The sequence below is a fragment of the Gobius niger genome (genome assembly GCF_951799975.1).
Source record: "Gobius niger genome assembly, chromosome: 15".
In the NCBI taxonomy this organism is placed as follows: domain Eukaryota; kingdom Metazoa; phylum Chordata; class Actinopteri; order Gobiiformes; family Gobiidae; genus Gobius; species Gobius niger.
The window spans coordinates 28,441,232-28,459,386 of record NC_136866.1 but is presented as its reverse complement, the minus strand read 5'-3'; the positions used below and the strand labels follow the sequence as shown (position 1 = coordinate 28,459,386).

At 42.4% G+C, this 18,155-nt stretch overlaps 1 protein-coding gene across 1 annotated transcript in view; it reads left to right on the top strand.

The window, feature by feature from the left end:
* Positions 1 to 8,377: 8,377 nt before the first annotated feature.
* The window catches only part of galnt14 (UDP-N-acetyl-alpha-D-galactosamine:polypeptide N-acetylgalactosaminyltransferase 14 (GalNAc-T14)), a 258,436-nt gene continuing 248,658 nt past the window's right edge, over positions 8,378 to 18,155 (top strand). Inside the window, exon 1 of the mRNA XM_079572745.1 lies at positions 8,378 to 8,768. Coding sequence (XP_079428871.1) covers positions 8,604 to 8,768 — 165 coding nt within the window. The 5' untranslated portion in view covers positions 8,378 to 8,603. The remainder of the gene's footprint in view (positions 8,769 to 18,155) is intronic.

Sequence of the window (18,155 nt, the reverse complement as noted above, 5' to 3'; positions counted from 1 at the left end):
TAGATAAAAATGCACTTGGGGGTTATATTTTCAGAGGCGAGCTGAATCAGAAATGCACAACCCTAAAAACTACAAAAATGGCGGAGGTGGGTGAGATTTATGTTGAAATGAACACAAGTAAGTCCCCGTTTATCTGGAAAGGGGTGGTTGGGGAAAACTCCAAACATGGCAGACACCTTTTGTAGTTTCTGGTCGGCAAAGAAAGCGTTTGGAGCTAAATTTACACAACATGTCTGGACCCAATTCTGATTAGAGAACTACAAAAATGGCCGACTTTTTTCTTGTACATTGTAGAAAAAACCCTTTTACTTGTTTTCAGCCGAGGTAAGAGCGGTTGAATTGATACCTTAAATGTTCAAGTAAAAAAAAAAACTACAAAAATGGCCGCCCGTTTTCAAGCACCCACATTATCGCCGTTCTTTGGGGGTTTTAAACCAAGACGACGCTTCTTGCCTCTTCCCAGATAATTCTTGGCCCCAAATTTGTAGAAACCCCCTCCTAAAACCCCCCCAATCTCTTCTCCATTTTTGCTTCCAACTTCCCGAATGGTACTGATGTTTTTTGTATCCGTATTAATAGCGGACTTTCGCCATGTTGAAAAGTACTCCTCCAATCTTGCTCTTCAAGTCAAACCTTCCCATCTTATTTATTTTATGTTATTTACTTGGAAACGCTCATTTTGTTTTTGGAAATTGTGATTGTGTTGCAAATTGAGAGCGAGCCGAGGCATCGATTGTGCGTAAAGTCGGAATCTTTAAAGCATAAACGTGCGAACAGATGATTTTGAAGCCGCCCTCGTCTTAATCGCAGGAGCTCGGGGCGGCTTTAACGCAGACATTGGACAAAAGCTTTCAATAAAGTCAAAATATGTATAAAGAAAGTTATTTAAAACGTGGCTTTGTAAAGAGAATTAATTACTATGTAATGCTCCAGATTCCTTTAAATGTCTTCAATCGATGCCTGGTTTGTTTATTATATTTAGTTGAAAAATACATGTTTATTTTATTAGGTTCCTACGAAATCAATATAGATAAAGCTACCCTCAAAACCAATTTAAAGTAATCATTTGTAAGTTTCTTTTTCTAAGCATTTTTAAGTTGAAATCGACAATGGACACACAGCGTGATTTTGAATGAGAAAAGTGAATAACCTGTTGAATGATGTTTATATTTCATTAGATTTTTTGTTTTTCGCTGCATCTACATCCTGGACCTCTCGGATTTCGCCGCCAATCTTCCAAATAATCACCTTTCTTTTCGTTTTGGGGACGTTCCGACGGTGATTTTCTTTCCTCATCCTCCAGTCTTTCAGAAAGGCGGGTCTGGGACCGGCACTTTTTTTTCCTTTTTCTCCACGTTTTTAAAAAGTTCAAACTATGCGAATCCTCGCCTCGGCGCAGCAGCAGGAGGAGGACTTTTGATATTTTTGCGACGGGAAGAGAGAAGTAGTTGTTCCTTTTTTTTGGAGTGCGTGATGCAAATGATGTTTCTGTACCTTTTTAAAAAGACAAAATTATTTAACCTCTTATTGTTTTGAGTTAACACTTAGCATAGAGCGGCTTATTTAGTTTCATGTGTAAAAGATCCTGTCCTCCTATTTACTTTCATTTTAACATGTTCCATTGTTCGGCGAGGAATAAACTGGATTAGAGGAGCCGCTGCGTCTGCTGTGCTTTGTTTCTTTGCTTTTATAATCTACCCTTTAAACTGTGACATTTCAATGTAGTTCCATCTTTCAGGTTTAGAGCCTTTAACCCCTTAACTCCCATCTGAACCGAGCACATTTTCTCCAGTTTGGCTTTACCCCATTCCAAAAGCTTCTGGAAAAAAGCAACAAAACTGAGACGAAAACAATGATGGAAATGGGACAAAAAAGTGAGAAAACATTGGTAAAAAAGTGACGAAAAATGGATGAAAAAGTGGCAAAAATGTCACAAGAAATTGACAAAAAATGGAAGAAAAAATGACAAAAAGTGACAAAAAAATTACAAAAATTGGATTAAAAAATGACAAAAATCTGATAAAAAATCAACGAAAATGTGACAAATTGATAAAAAATGGACGAAGAAATGACACAAATGTGACAAAAAAATTACAAAAATGTGACAAAAAATGTGATTAAAAATTGACTAAAAATGACAAAAAATTGACGAAAAACTGACAGAAATGTGACCAAAAAATTACAAAACATTTATAAAAAAAAAAGTGACAAAAAAATACCAAAAATTGACGAAAAAATGACAAAAATTGGACGAAAAAATGACAAAAATGAGTTGAATATCCAACAAAAAAATTATGGAAAAAAAAATCTGACGTGAGGAAAAATATCCTCTCGGTTCAGGCGGGAGTTAAGAGGTTAAAGGGATAGTCTGTAAGTTTGCAAAGTGAGGCGAGCAGAACTTTCAAAAGTAAATCCTCAAGCTCCTCCCCCTCCCTCCTGATTGGACCGGACAGGCTGGTTCACGGGAAAACCTCGCCTCATTGGTCAAAGCGGGAGGATACTACACTCTGATTAGTTGCTGAGATATGCTGAGAAAATGAATATATTATTACTCACCTTTACATCAAAATGTAAAACCAGGTGGTTGGTTTTACACATTTTAAAGATCTAAACTTCCAGACGATCACTTTAACATGACTCGATCACAGGGTTCATGAGCTCGTCTCCACCTGCAGGGTCACGTTTCAGAGTCACAGAAACGTGAGAAAACACTCCTTTAACCGAGCACGTCTTCTCCAGTTCAGCTTTACCCAAACCTAAAAGCTTCTTGACTGCAGTGCAACGCCTCATTTGAAAGCTAAGACCTACAGACCTTTCATTGTCGTCACTTTTGCTGCTTTTTCTTCCTCAGTTACATCTGGTTTTGATGTTTTTAGATTTGGGTAAAGTCGAACTGGAGGAAATGTGCTCGGTTAAGGCGGGGGTTAAGGGGTGAAAGCCTTTGACTCTGCTGGATTCTAATATTCACCGGGGGCGGACTGGCCATGTGTCCATTCTGGAAGAGCACAGAGGGGCCACCGGTCCCGCCTCTCACTTTACCTCACCCTTACCCCCGGGCCAAACCGGGCTTTACCCAAATCTAAAAGCTTAACCTCTTACCACCCGCCTAAACCGAATGCATTCTCTCCTCTTTGGGCCTGAGTAACGCCTCGCTTGAAAGACCCACAAAACTGATCTTTTTACTCACGTTATTGTCACTTTTTTTGTCGAGTTTTTCTCTTTTTATCACTGTTTCTCTATTTATCACATTATTGCCACATTTTTGTCCCTTTTTTGTTGGGTATTTGTCCCTTTTTTTTTTTCATCACTTTTGTGTCACTTTCTTGCTCCTCTTTTGTCACTTTTTTTTGTCACATTTTTGTCACTTTTTAAAACATTTTTGTTTTTTTTACTCGCGCTTTTTCCCCCCCAAGGAGCTTTTAGATTTGGTTAAAATGTGATTGGTTCAGGTGGGAGTGAAGAGGTTAAAAGAAAAGCATCCAAAAACAAAAATGTGCTGGATAAGCCACAAAAAAGTGACACAAAAAAAACCCAACAAAATGTGACGAAAACGTGACGACAAAAGCAATGAAAAAAGTGATAAAAAAAAACCAACAATGACATGAAAGACCCCCGGAAACACAAGGAAAAAGTGACAAAAAAAGTGACAAAAACGCGCCAAAAAGCCACAAAAAAGTAATGAAAAAGCAACAAAAACATGACAAAAATGCAGCGACGTGACAAAAAGTTACCATCACTTTTCTTGATTTTAGCTTTCAAATGAGACGTTACAGTGTTGCTCTCCAGTCAAGAAGCTTTTAGATTTGGGCAAAGCCGAACTGGAGAAAATGCTCTCGGTTAAGGCGGGGGGTCAGAGGTTAATATGTATTTGTGGAAGTGTCACATTTACGCTAATTTGGGCCAGGCCGACCAGAGTCCAGGGCTGTTTTTCAGTCCCAGTCCAGCCCCTGATATTCACAGACACAGAATGATGGACTTTCTAAAACGAGCCCCTCTGCACTGACCCGTTTGCGCCAGCAGGTGTCGCCAGAGCCCTTCCCTCGCGCTCATCTTTTATTTGCCGGGCGGAGTCGTGTCTTCTGCCGCTCTGATCATTTATTAAACGGAAGCACTGGTCCTGACAGCTCCGCTCCGCTCCTGTCGAGCCTCCCGCTGTTTACACGGACGTTTCGATCCACTTTAACTCCGTGTCCTACTTTATTTCACTCCACGTTCAGCCTCAGAGCGTCAGAGCCTCAGAGCGCGCGCTGGGATCTGGGTCGCTCACTTCTCCGCACGCGCTGTCGAGGCTTTAGAGTCGGGGATTGAACTTGAGTTGCCGCCACACCAACATTATTAGGGTTATTTGATAGTATTTTAAGTAGAAGTGAAAAGTACAGTAAGTGTTGAATGATAAACATCTGACAACAACAACAACAACAACAAACCCGCCGCCGCGCTCGTGACAAATTGAACCGGAACTCGATCATAATTTGAAACGGGAGCGCTGAGATTGCTCCCAAGAAATGCTTTTTTTCTGTGCTTAATCCCCATTTACTATTATTGCTTGCGATTCACAAACCGTCCACCAGGGTTGATGCCACACCCTCAGCACCCTGGGTTCCCACGGCCTCGCTCACAAAGCCAACTGCAAAACTACCCCACCTCTCTCACTTTTTATACTGTCAAAGGCATGAGAATAGTTATAGGCCTAAGTATTTTTGGCTAACACGCTAACGAGTGATTAGCATCTGTTGGTTTACAGCAGGCGTCTCAGACATGCGGCCCGGGGGCCAAATGCGGCCCAAGGTAATTTTTTGCGGGCCGCGAGATAATGACTTATGTATAATTATATGCGGCCCACCGGTAAATTGCATTATGGAACTACATTTCCCATGTCAACATCAGACGGGGAAGGAGATGTGGCGCTTCTGCAGACGACTTAGCAACTTTTTTCAACAGAGAAACAAACTAAAAGCAGCGACTGAGAGAGAAGAGCTTCTGAAACAGGTGGAGATTCAGAACATGAGGGAAAAACTTCAGTTGTTCAGCTAAACATGTGCAGGAAAAGTCACAGCAAAAAAGCACCTTCACATATTTACCTTTATGACATTACAAAGTGAACACGTTGTATTAGTGTTTAAACGCATCACAACAGTAAAGTGAGGAGTCTTTTCTCTCAGAGCTACATTATCAGGTCCATGAATTTAATCTTTATTAAGGACACACGTGCGAACACATGATCCATAGTTACATTACAAATACAGAATATGGAAATGTATTAAAATAGTGCCAATAATTACAGCAACATTGACAGTAAAAACATAACACAATCATTTCTGACTGTCGGTCAGAGAAAGGCCTGAGGTCAGAGGTCAGTGACTCCACATTATTAACATGAGGTGAATCTGAGCTGATCTCAGACACTCCAGAGTCTGGAAAAGTGTCCGAGTCGACACATTCATAGATGTATTTATTATATGACAGGGTCACTGAAAATGAACACAGAACAAAACAAGTTTGTAGCTGATGTTTTTGCTGGTGCTCATGATCAGCTCCAGTCCCTTTTCTACACTAAATTCAAATTAATTTTTTTGTACATTTTGCATTTGTTTAACAGGCTCACAGACAGAAACTGGACCTGACTGAAACATCACTGATGCCCTGAACCAAAATGGGATTCATTACAAAAAAACTAATTGTCTAAGTCTGTAATTTCAAATGTAGAAGCTCAGCAAATGTTTGGCTGATTGGAAACCTTTAGAAGCTTAAACAATGTACAGTCTATTTTAAGTTATATTATAGCAAACAATAAAACGTTGCTAAATCATAATTGACTTAATATAAAAGGCTTCGTCTGTTGCGGCCCCCGACCAACACTGGATTCGCATTTTTGGCCCCCGGTCCAAATGAGTTTGAGAGCCCTGCTTTACAGTATGACACAATGCAATAAAAATAATTTAAAAAAGCTCTTCTATACAACAACAGCGCCGAACGTTTTTGTTTCTATTGTGTTGCCCAGGCTGCCAGGCCGAGGTCAAACCGCAGAATCTGGGCGGCTTTTTAAGCCTCGCTGTTTCCAATGTAAAAGTGTCTTTTTGTAACTTGTTTCACTATTTTGACTAAATCTCTTATCCGAGACTCTCAGAGCCACTTTATCAGTACGTGAGGGAGAAAGGAGCGGTTTCTCATCATGGCGTCTGTGAAAACATGGAAAAGTTTCATCCGCGCTGAATTTTGAGCATTTTTTCTGAAATTCTGAGAGGGTTTAGCTCATTGTTTGGCCGCTGAGACCTTAATCTCGGTGCCGAGTTTAATGTCAGATTAGAAAATTGATGCCATAGTTTGTTACACTGGGTCCACAAACTGCGTTAGGGGCCATTGGTCACTGGGATTTTTCCCACTTGAAAAGGAGCGTTCCAGTTCTGGTCCCGGCTGAATGAGCCCATGTCAGGGGTCGGCAGGTTTGCTCGGTGGAGGCCGATTTACTTTATTGTAAAAAGACCAAGGGCCGGACCTGCCTAATTTAGCCCAATGTAAAAGACCATTTTCTACAAATGCCAGTGTTGTATGTGCACGATTAGGGCGACCATTAAACGATTGTCTGGTGTTTAGGTTTAGGTTCTACTGGTATCTCAATGTAGCTACCGGGGGAACAAAATACTGTTTTGATGTTGTTGGTCAAGGGACAACATTAAAGGAAGTGACTTGGTTGTTTTCCCAATTTTTTTATTACAATATTTTCTATATTTCCCTAATGTGTTCCCCATTAATTTTTGTCCCATATCTTCACACAATTTTTCCTTATTTTGAGCCACATTTTCCCCAAATTATTCCCCATTTTCACACATTTCTTGCCATTGGGGATGAACCAGATATTGTAAAAATGCAAATCTTCCAAACATTATTGTTTCATTTTCTGTTTTGAAATGACAGATATTTTTGTATAGGTATCGAAAAAAGTATCATTCAGGTTCTGTTTGAAGATTTGATAAAGAATTGACTGTGTTTCACACATTTTTAGAGCATTCACAGGCATTTGATGTCTCATATGTGTCATAATATCATCTTCAAAATCATAAAAAACATCCTGAGGGCCACAGATTCTTAGCAGAAGGGCTGGATTTGGCCCCCGGGCCTGACGTTGCCTACCCCTGCCATATGTAAACAAAGCGGCTAATGCTACGACAGTTAGCTAATAAGATGCTAACGTTATATGAACGAATCTCCACTAGATAAAGTTGAAAACTTAATGTTACTTTAAAGGCTGTGACCATGAGCAACGTTCACGTCACTGATGCTGTGGTTTTGTTAGTTTATCAGTCGCTGCACTTCTCCACCGGGGGCGCCAGAGCCGTGTTCATCTCGTATCCCAACCCGGAGCACTCCGAGTTCTGCTCCGGCTCCGGACAGGGCGCAGAAGTTCAGGGAAGGGTAAAAACAGAGCTCCACAGTCCCGCCCACTCCCGGTCACGTGTTGGTCCGTTAACATCACGGCGCCGGCTAATCAGCTCTGTGCTAACTATCAACACACAAGAAAGAAACTAACTATACTTGAAAATCCGATGAAATTACTTTTACAATTTTGCAGTTTATAACGTTTTAGACAAAAGTTTCATATCCGTGATGTTAAACTCTTCATTAGGGCTGAAACGACTGATCGATTAATGAAATAGTCGACAACTATTTTAATCATTTTCTGTTTCACACAGACTCAAATGGAGCAAAAATGACATAAAAAATGTAGTATTTTTGATGAAAACCTACTTTGATTTTATATTTAGGGTCTGTTGTGTTTTTTGTAAATTTCATTAATATAGCCTTAAAAAAAACATTCCCCTTAAGTTTACTCCAACACATCCTCAAACAGCACCACTTAAGCTATAATGTGATATAATTTTTTTTTTAAATAACATTTTCCTACACCATTCACAGCCAAGCGATTAATCGATTAATCGTACAAATAGTGATAGATTAATCAATTACAAAATAATCGTTAGTTGCAGCTCTACTCTTCATAATTGACTTTTTTGAAAATAATAATATTAAAGCTCCGCCACTGCTCTGATCATCTCCGGGTTCACATTCTGTTGTCGCAGGTTTTACTCCTAGACTTTTTCCATCTGTAAGGTCGGAAATGAACCAGTTTCCTGAAACGCACCATATTTAAAACAAACAAGAAGCAAAAACAGGAAACACAATGAAAGTCTAACAAAGAAAAATAAGCCCAAATTATATTGTTTACTATCATTTATTGAACGATAAGTCGGTAATTATCGGTAATTATCGTGTCGGGATTACTCTCAGTGCACTTGAGCGCCACGTGCGGCAGGTGGAGCTCCTCGCGCTCCCTCTCTCTCCCTCTCTCTCTCTCTCTCCCAGGTTCGCCTCCTCCTCGCGCGCACACAGAGGGGCTGGTACTGCACGAGGAGGCACGAGACGCGAGGCATCAGCGGCGGCGGTAACAGCAGCTCCGGGAGTTCAGCGTCAGCACGGACCGCTCTCTGCCCGCTCTCCCCGCACCCCTGCACGGACACGCTCCTCCGCCACCCCCCCCCCCCCCCTGGCGCGATGCTGTGACAGCGAGGAGGAGGAGGAGGAGGTGAGGGGGGCTGCTCCGGGGGATGAAGCGCGTGTGTCGGCGGCTGGCTGTGGCCGTGGCGGTGCTGGTGTGGCTGGGGGCGCTGGTGTATCTGCTGGTGCTGAGCCGGAGGAGGCTTCCCGAGCTCGGCGGCGGCGGCGGAGGTGGAGGCGGCACGGCGGGAGCGGCTCAGCCCGGGAGCAGGCAGGTGAGAGCGGACACTTTGGGTCGCGGGGTCCGAGGGGCTGGAGGTGCAGAGGCGAGTTTGACCCAGGACTCCTCTGTTGTTGTTTCTGAGTCTGGAGCTGCTGCTGAGAGACACTTCTGTTGTCTTTACAGAGGGCGCTTTCCAGCTCAGCTTTACCCAAATCTAAAAAAGTGCAACAGTGTAACGCCTCATTTGAAAGCTAAGACCAACTAAACTGAGCCCAACTTTTTCATAGAGTTGTCGCAGCATTTCTGTCACATATTCGTTGCTTTATTGAGACTTTTTTTTATTACAAGAAGCTTTTAGATTTGGGTAAAGCCAAACTGGAGAATATGTGCTTAGTTCAGGCGGGGGTTGAGAGGGTCAGGAGGCAAAGAACTTCAGACTTTAGGTTTGGGAACACGAGTGCATTTGATTTTTAGGCTCTTGATCACGTGTTAGGAGGCACGGTGGCACAGTGGTTTGTGCTTCACAGCTAGAAGGTCCGGGTTCGATTCCCACCAGGGACGTGGGAGTTTCTGTGTGGAGTTTGCATGTTCTCCCCGTGTCTGCGTAGGTTTCCTCCGGCTACTCCGGTTTCCCCTGCCACTAAAAACATGTACAATAGGACAGGATGTATGAGAGTGTGTTGGAGAGTGCGCATGGGGGACGACGGATGGAAATTAGTCCAAGGCTACAATCCGGTGTGGCTTGTTCAGTAACTTGCACTGTCCCGACCAAATAAACCAATACAAATAAATGTATTAAAAAAAAACATTTGTGCCACATTTTTTGTACATTTTTTTGTCACTTTTTTGCCCAATTTTCGTCACATTTTTGTAAATTTTTTGTCATATTTATGTCCCATTTTTGCTCAATTTTTGTCAATTTTTTGCCCCATTTTTGTCACTTTTTGCCTAATTTTTGTCACTTTTTTGTAAATTTTTAGTCACATTTCTGTCACTTTTTTGCCCAATTTTCGTCACATTTTTGTCACTTTTATGCCCAATTTTTGTCACTTTTTTGTAAATTTTTTGTCATATTTCTGTCACATTTTTGCCCCATTTTTGTCACTTTTTTGCCCAATTTTCGTCACATTTTTGTCACTTTTTTGTAAATTTTTTGTCATATTTCTGTCCCATTTTTGCCCAATTTTTGTCACTTTTTTGTCACTTTTTTGTCATATTTTTGTCCCATTTTTGCTCATTTTTTGTCAAATTTTTGTCCCATTTTTGTCACTTTTTGCCCCATTTTTGCCCAATTTTTGTCACATTTTTGTCACTTTTTTGTCACTTTTTTGCTCACTTTTTCTCTTTCTCTTTATCTAGACCTGGTGGTACTTGGAAGGATATTTCATGGGGAAGCGCTGGGTGAAATGTTTTAAGAACCGCTGCTCTAAACTATCGCCTCTAACTAAAGCAGCACATGTTTATCCTTATACTGTATATTTATATTAGTAATCTTGGAGATGTTTTATATATATCATGTATATATATATATCAGTAATCTCAGAGAAACATTTCAATATCTCAACATAACTTTCCCTCTTCAGAGTCTTATAAAACCGAGAAGTGTGTCTGTGCTCGTGTTTCTCGTTTGTTAAATGTGCCTAATGTGCAGAAGAGGATTCGGAGGCTCTTCTGACCTGGAAGAGTCTGCAGCTAAACGAGTGGAAACAAACGAACAGGAGAAGAAGTAATTAAGACGTTTAGGAGAGAGGGAGGGGGAGAGCTCACCTTTCAGCTCCTCTGGGCTGCTCAATTATGGAAGGAATGGTACGAAATGACTATTATTCAAACAATTAATCATGAATGTTGATATGCTGTATGTTGATTTTGCCACAGTGTCACACGCAGGGTTGCCAGATATGAGCAGTGTGTGTACATATGGTGTGGTTTAGTTAAGTGTGGAGCGACTGAAGTGCAGCTGTTGGTAAAGAGAGGAAAGAAAACGGCCCTAAAGTTCGAGAGATTTCCTAAAAGTGGACAATACGTGCGGTAAATAGAGAAAACTGGCTAAACTGCGGCGGATGGAGGTAAACTCAGGGATGATCCACCGGAATGGGAGCTGGAAAGGAGTGACTCAATCAAACCTGTTTGTTTTCATCGAGGCCTGACCAGCGGAAACTCGAGTCTCAAACTGGTCTCCGGTGCAAAAGGCTCTGAAGACATGGGGAGGAAACTAGTTCAGCGTTATCCAGATCCAAAAAGCTCCTTGACTGGAGTGTTTGAGGTAATGCCTCATTTGAAAGCTAAGACCTACAACACTGGTCTTAAGGCATCTTTTTCCTCGAGTTGTTGCTGTGTTGTCGTCACCTTTTTTTGAAGTTCTTTTTCATATTTTTCACTTTTTTGACACATTTTTGTCACATTTTTGTGCCAGGGCTGCCCCCTTTTTAGTCCAGTGGTTCTCAACCTTCTGGAGCCGCGACCCCCATTTTATCAGTTAAAGGGGTTCGTGACTCCCCGCACGAAATCGGATCATTATTAGCCTACATAATTCTTAAAAAACAGAGAAAAAAACAAATGGCTAAAATAAAATTATGGCACATATTATGGCACTCTGGTAAAATAGCACACAATGCGACAATAGAATATTATAATATACGCTTAAAAAAAGTATGTACATTTTGTCTATGCTTTCGATTTACCCAAGGGGTCTGTGGCAGGTCTATCTTTTACCTTGGGATAATATTTCATTATAAAAACAGTTATAGGGCCAGATCTTGTGGTTCATGGCGCAGGCTGTAGAGCAGACGACTGCGCAGACGGTGGCGCTCCCTGCAATCTTCAGTGTCAGACCTGGAGCAAAAAGTGGGCAGGACAGGAGGGGGGACAGACTCGCAGTGCGATGTTGTGGTGCCGCCCCCTCCCCATGCTTTCCCCAGACCTGCGGAAGGCGGTGGTTTGCAAGGGGGGGTTCTCCGGTAAACACATAATATACATGATGCAGCGCAATGTTTAATAAAGATTAAAGAAATAAAAGTGTTCCTCCGCTGCTGCAGCCGCTCACTGCAGATCCAAGACGTTGGACACCGTTCGAATGAGCAAAGTTACGAAAAGTACAGGATTTAATTGATCAGAAACTGTCATATCGGAGGAGTTACAGAGTTATGCAGCAGTTACAAGAAAACTGTAGCGTTTTGGAACATTTGCGTTACAGCTGCAGGATTCTTGGAGCGGCTGAAATGGAAAAAAAAAAAAGTTGCTCTGTGCCCTGTGAAATGCGCTTCTTTCTTTTGGACTGAGCTGTGGCTCCACGAGGAGCATCATCAGGAGGTAAAGACTGACACACGATGGAAACGTCTCCTTAAAACTCAGATCAGACCTGGTGTTGTGGCACTTGAGGCACGTGTGGTTTATTTATGGAAACTGTTGTTGTTTTGCTGTTAGGGGTGTGTTTGGTGTTAGGGGTGAACGCGTTGATCTATCAAAGTAAACCTGCGCGTAGCTGATGCTCAAACAGACTTTTCAAGGCAATTTTGCTTTTGTTTTCAATTGTGCTGCTTGTAATGAACCAGCCTCAGTCGCCTCTTCTTCTTAAATAACGCCCTCTCCCTCGTGGCGCCGCCTTTAGCGCAAAACCTGAGCCGCCTGCAAGATCACGCGTGCACCACGTTGCGTTTAGAGTTGCGCACGGACTGAGACAGTCACAAGATCTGGCCCAGAGTGAAGTTTGAATTGTTTGTGTGAAATGTTTTTGTTTGAGAGAGAGAGAGAGGGAGAGAGATTAGAAAAGTTGTACTTTTGTCAGCGTCATGCCCCGCCCCCTTTTGGTCGACCAATCGCTCCTCGGTGGGTGTTTTTTGGTCGGGGACAACACTACATTTTCGCCACATCTTTGTTGCTCTTTTGTGATGTTTTGACCCTAGTTTTCTTCTTGTTTTTGTTGCTATTTGATTGCCTTTTTTGGGTAAAGCCGGCCTGTAGAGCCTGTCCTCTCTTCAGGGGGGGTAAAGGCAGTGTTTTCACCTGCCGTGTGTGGTTGTTTGCCGTTTCCGTGGGCGTCGGCAGAGCGGCGGTTCAGCACGCCTCGCCTTCAGCCTGAGCCGCCGCATTAGCAGAACCTGAATATTAATGTCAGAATAATGAGGCGTGTGTAAACAGCTGCGATCAAACACAGGATCATCTCGCTCTGTGGCTGCGAATACAGAAAACACGGCCACGGATCTGCCACCAACACGAATCACAATCAAGGCGAGACGCTGCAGGTGAACGCGGAGAGAGACGTCGATGTGGAACTTTACTGAACGTTACTGACAGAAATATCAGGAGGGAAAGTAGGGCTTTGACCATGTGACCATAAGTCTTTCCTAAAGTCCCTACATAATGTTTCACAATATGTATCGGCTCCACCCCTGAGTATCGTGATAGTGGATCGACCCAGCCATAAAATATGTGACAATTCAAAAGTGGGGAGTCTCATGGAGCGACTAAAGTGCAGATGTTGTTAAAGAGTGGAATGAAAACGGCCCTAAACTTTAGTCCCCTTGTCTGCACATGCGCCTGTGTTTATTCCTCCCGTCTTTAGCCGCTGCCGTCTCCCACAAAGGAAATGCCCATATTTGGATTACAGCGTCATCTCGGTCACATGGTGCGTTCACGGGATTTCGTTGATGATTTGTTCTTGTATCGTCTAATGTGAGCTTTTAAACACTACTTTTATTAGTTTAGTGTGAGCGGTCGTCATGAGTCAAATGCCCGACAACAATTCTAGGAAAAAGTGAATTTACGTGATATTTTTTAAAGCTGCCAAACTAACGTTGAGACGCTAACAACACATTTAAAGCACCTACATGATGCAAAATCGACTTTTTGGAGCTTTTAGCCATGTTGTTATGCTCTTTCCTGATCAAAAACATCCCCAGAGTGGTTTTTGGCTTCATTCACAGTTCTCAGTAATCCTCCTGAATCCTGCTCCGCCCTCTCCTGGAAAACCACTGAGTTGTGACACTCTGACGTTTTGTCAAACAGGAAAAGCACAACTTCTGTAATGTAACGCCTTACATGCCTATTTCTGTCGTAATAAAAAAAATAAAAACAAAGGAAGTGCCCGGGGCGTCCGCGCTGCCCCTGCAGTGAAAACAAACGCCCCACTGAGCGTCTGAACAGACGTCATGTTTGCTCTGAAAGCTGTGAAGATGGAGCTCGTTATAACTGGACACACCTGTTCTTTTTTCTTACCTAACGATAATGTCACGGAGAAAAGTGCTTTTGGCTACGAGGACTTTATTCAACCTTTATTCAACCTTTATTCAACCTTCCTAAAGAAGAGGAAACTCGGCAGAAGTTGGAATTTCTCTCTGGGATTCGGCGACTTTCACCAAAATATTGTTTTTCTGTGACTGTCTCTGATGGAAGTTTGTGAAGCTTCACCAGAACCAAAGTGTATTCACTTTTATAACCGACGATGACGGAGCATGTGTGCGTTAGCGTGTGTGTTAGCTTGTGTGTTAGCATGTGTGTGTTAGCGCGTGTCTTAGCATGTATGTTAGCGTGTGTGTTAGCGTGTGTGTTAGTGTGTGTCTTCTGGGTTTGAAAAATACCTTCAGAAAATACTTATCATAAAAATGAGCACTCCATAGTGTCATATAAATGCCTATACTTTACTTTAAAGGCTAAAATAACAGATACAGATCCTTTAATGATGAGCTCAGCGCTAGTCAATAATAAAGGTCCGTTTTCAAAAATCAAATCCTCACTTTCCCATATAAAAAACACATGAACACAGCACCCCGGTCCACATGAACAAACCCCCCCGGTCCACGTGAACACAGCACCCCGGTCCACATGAACACAGCACCCCGGTCCACATGAACACAGCACCCCGGTCCACGTGAACACAGCACCAACAGCCTTTCCTGCTACACGTGGATACCAAACATGTCAGTATTTGTGAATCAGCGCGGAGGAAAGGCATTATTTAAAACGACACAGAAACATTATACATTTGACCTTCTAACTCCCTTGATTATGTCGTCCATGTCAGAACCATCGTCCTCGTGTCTGTGCGTCGGCTGTTTCCGAGCGGGCGCCGTGCGGGCGCCGTGCCACGCCGCTGTCGGGCCGCGCCGCCCTGAGGCGACGGCTTCATTTGGGCTGGTTTTGTTAAATCTGTGTCTGGCCCATTGTGCTCCGCGCCTCATTCTCTGCTGCGTTTGTCTGGACTCCAGCTCCCACAATGCAGCTCTCTGCCCCGAAAGAAAAGCCTTATTGCTGAGGGATCGGAGCCGTTTACAGAACGCTTTGTGGCGTCGGCGTCGAGACGGGGACGATGTGTTTTTTTATTACAGAAATGTCCCGTCGCAAACTGAGAGGAGATCAGTTCATTCTGGGACACGTCCAGTCGAATACGAACTGTTAAACTTTAACATCACCGAGGTTGAAGCTACAGCGTCCCTGTTTGAACCTTTTATCTCCGTACAGATAAATGGAGAAGCCAGGCGCGATATTAAAGTATGACCAGGTATGACTGTTGGCATTTAGCTCAGAGGACACTTAAGACGCTAATTTGTATCTAAAGTCAAATCTTCAAAGGTTCATTAATGATTTCCAACGAGGCTTTGCCCTAAATGTGGCTGATGTTTGACAACAGCTGAAAACATCTGGATCGTTCAGGATTTGTGATGTTTGATGCATCCGTTAATCATGTGACACTTTAGCTTCATGTGGGAGAATGATGTTTATGCACCTTTAATGGCCAAGCGATTCAACAATGGCCTAAATAATCGTTAGTTTCTGCCTTGTTTCATATTCCATTTTTACCGGCTCCTTTTTTTGGTATTTGTGTTTGTGGACAGGCCCGGATTTTAGTAATACATATTGTGAACATGCAGAAATTCTTAAACGTAGTACTAGTAAAAAAAGACAGATTTGTGAGAAATAAACAGTTTAACATAATGATCCCGCTCTGCGGCCCTCGTGGAGGAACATATGTAAAGGGGGGTCTGGGGGTCCTCCCACAAAGACTTTTTTTCTTAATGGTGCAATTTGGTGCATTCTCATGTAGGGCTGAAACGACTAATCGATTAATCGATGACTAATCAATTATTGAAATAGTTGACAACTATTTTAGTAATCGACTAATCGTTTTCTGTTTCACACAGACTAAAGTGGAGTAAAAATGACATAAAAATGTAGTATTTTTGATGGAATCCTACTTTGTTTATATAGTTAGGGTCTGTGTACATTTAGTTCATTTCATGAGTAGAGGCTCCAAACAAACATTTCCCTTTAAATTACTCATCAACACATCTTCAAGCTGCGCCACTTAAGCTATATGTGACTAAAAACCATTCACAGCCAAGCGATTACTCGATTAATCATAAAAATGATCGATAGATTAATCGATTACAAAATAATCGTTAGTTGCAGCCCTGCTCTCATGCACTTTAACCGACCAATAGGTACATATTATTTCCCACTGTCAACTCACTGAAAATGGCTCAGACCTTGTTTAGACCTCAGTTTCAGTTTCAGTTTATTCGGTCAAAATTATAACAAAAGATTTACATTCAGTTAAGTATACTTCTTCATAACATAACATACAAAATGACCGAAAAGGTACAGGCTGAAGCTAATGCTTATTTTGCTTACCCTTGTTTTATTTAAACTTACAGCGCGTGTTTTTGTTAACTTTCCAACATTACATCAGACATTCAAAAGGAGTAAGTTGACAGTCTTAAACAAACTAGTAAACAGAATTAAGGTATTTTTCAAGTATAATACTTCTATACATTCTCTTTAGGTGGAAGATAGAGGGACATAATTTGAGATCCTCTGTACAGTTATTCCAGAGATCGACCCCTTTAATGGAAACACAAAATCTCATGGTGTTTGTTTGAAATGTTTTCTTTACAAACATCTCCACTCCTCTGAGCTAAACCTGGTTTAGTCTCGGGTACAAAGTCATCTGATTAAGCCGAACGTGTGAGGGAGTCTCTCCTTTTCTCCCTATGTCCAGGGCCCCCTCAACCTGCTGAGCCCCTGTAAGCCCCTGCGTAAATCCGGCCCTGCTCGTGGATCATTTCCGAAACTGCATCAAAAGTCGGTATTCGTCGCCTTGGCCCATAAACTTTCCCGTCTTTATTGTCGCCGCCGTCATTACTGCAGTGCTTCGTTTCCTCAGATCACAACATCGACATGAGAGAAATGGTTTTGTAACTTAAGCAGTAATTACTCGTCTGTTGTGGCTCCTCACGTACTGCAGTATTCCTCAGTATCGTGCAGTATTGTGTGTGTGTGTGTGTGTGTGTGTGTGTGTGTGTGTGTGTGTGTGTGTGGTATTTAGCGCTGACAGAGACATCTCCGCGGTAAAAGTCCAGACCTCTCTGAGTGAATGAATCTCCTTTCGCCGACGTCTGCACTTTTATTCTGAATCTGTCTCTGCCGCCGCAGCCGAGGCCTGAAAGAGTCATTCACCGGGTCTGAAAGAACCAAACACTACTGCCCGCACGCCGCCCACACGCCGCCACCACACGCCGCTGAAGGCACACGTTTACCAGCAGGAAATAAAACTGTCGACCGTCTTCGATTCAGCAAAACGTCAAGTCGCGAGACATCGTTTTGAATACGGAAAAAAATTCAATGGAGAGAGAGATGACTTCCAAACTTTTGCTGCAGATTACTGACATGAATATGAGGGGAAAATGTATTGGAAGTTTTTCGTCAGTTAATGTTTTCATATAAAAATGTGTAAAAATGGTTGAAATTGCCTTTACATTGTGTTAAGTAAGGATTAAACAACGAGGAGCCGCATTAGACGGTTATAACGCCCGACACAGTGTTGTTCCTCCTGCATTATAACGTCTAACGCGGCTCCTCGTTGTTTAATCCTCTTATACCAGGGTCCCACAAACGTAACATTTATAATAAATGTGTTTTTCATTTACTAAACTCACTAAATCTGCCAGACTACGGGACTATTTTGTGTGGGTTATTAGCCGGTCACTGAAGGCTGGTCTCAGAGCGAGTCATTCTCCGCAGCTATTACGAGGATCTCAGTCAGGCTCAACGACACAACATCAGCACAGAATCACAACACAACAGGACTAACCCGGAAACACTTTTCCCTGGAAGTAAACACCGATATGCGGCACTCGTGGGCAGGAGTTATTTACCTTTTACGCTGTTTAACCTGAAGCTAAAGCTAGCTAGCTCAACCAGCTCAACTGTTTATGGAAACAGCTGCGGTGGAGTCGCTCACACCTGGGCCCCCCCAACTGAAACTAACATGTTTGACTTTACTAATCCAGACAAATATGCTTCAATGCAGGATCATTTTATGTACGCCTGAAAATCATGAATAGCCTTAACCGTTTTCAATAGAAATGTAAAGCTCATATGTTATTAACAGTAGCTAACCTAGCTGCTCACTCTCCTCTACAAACATTTAGCAAATATTTTGTTT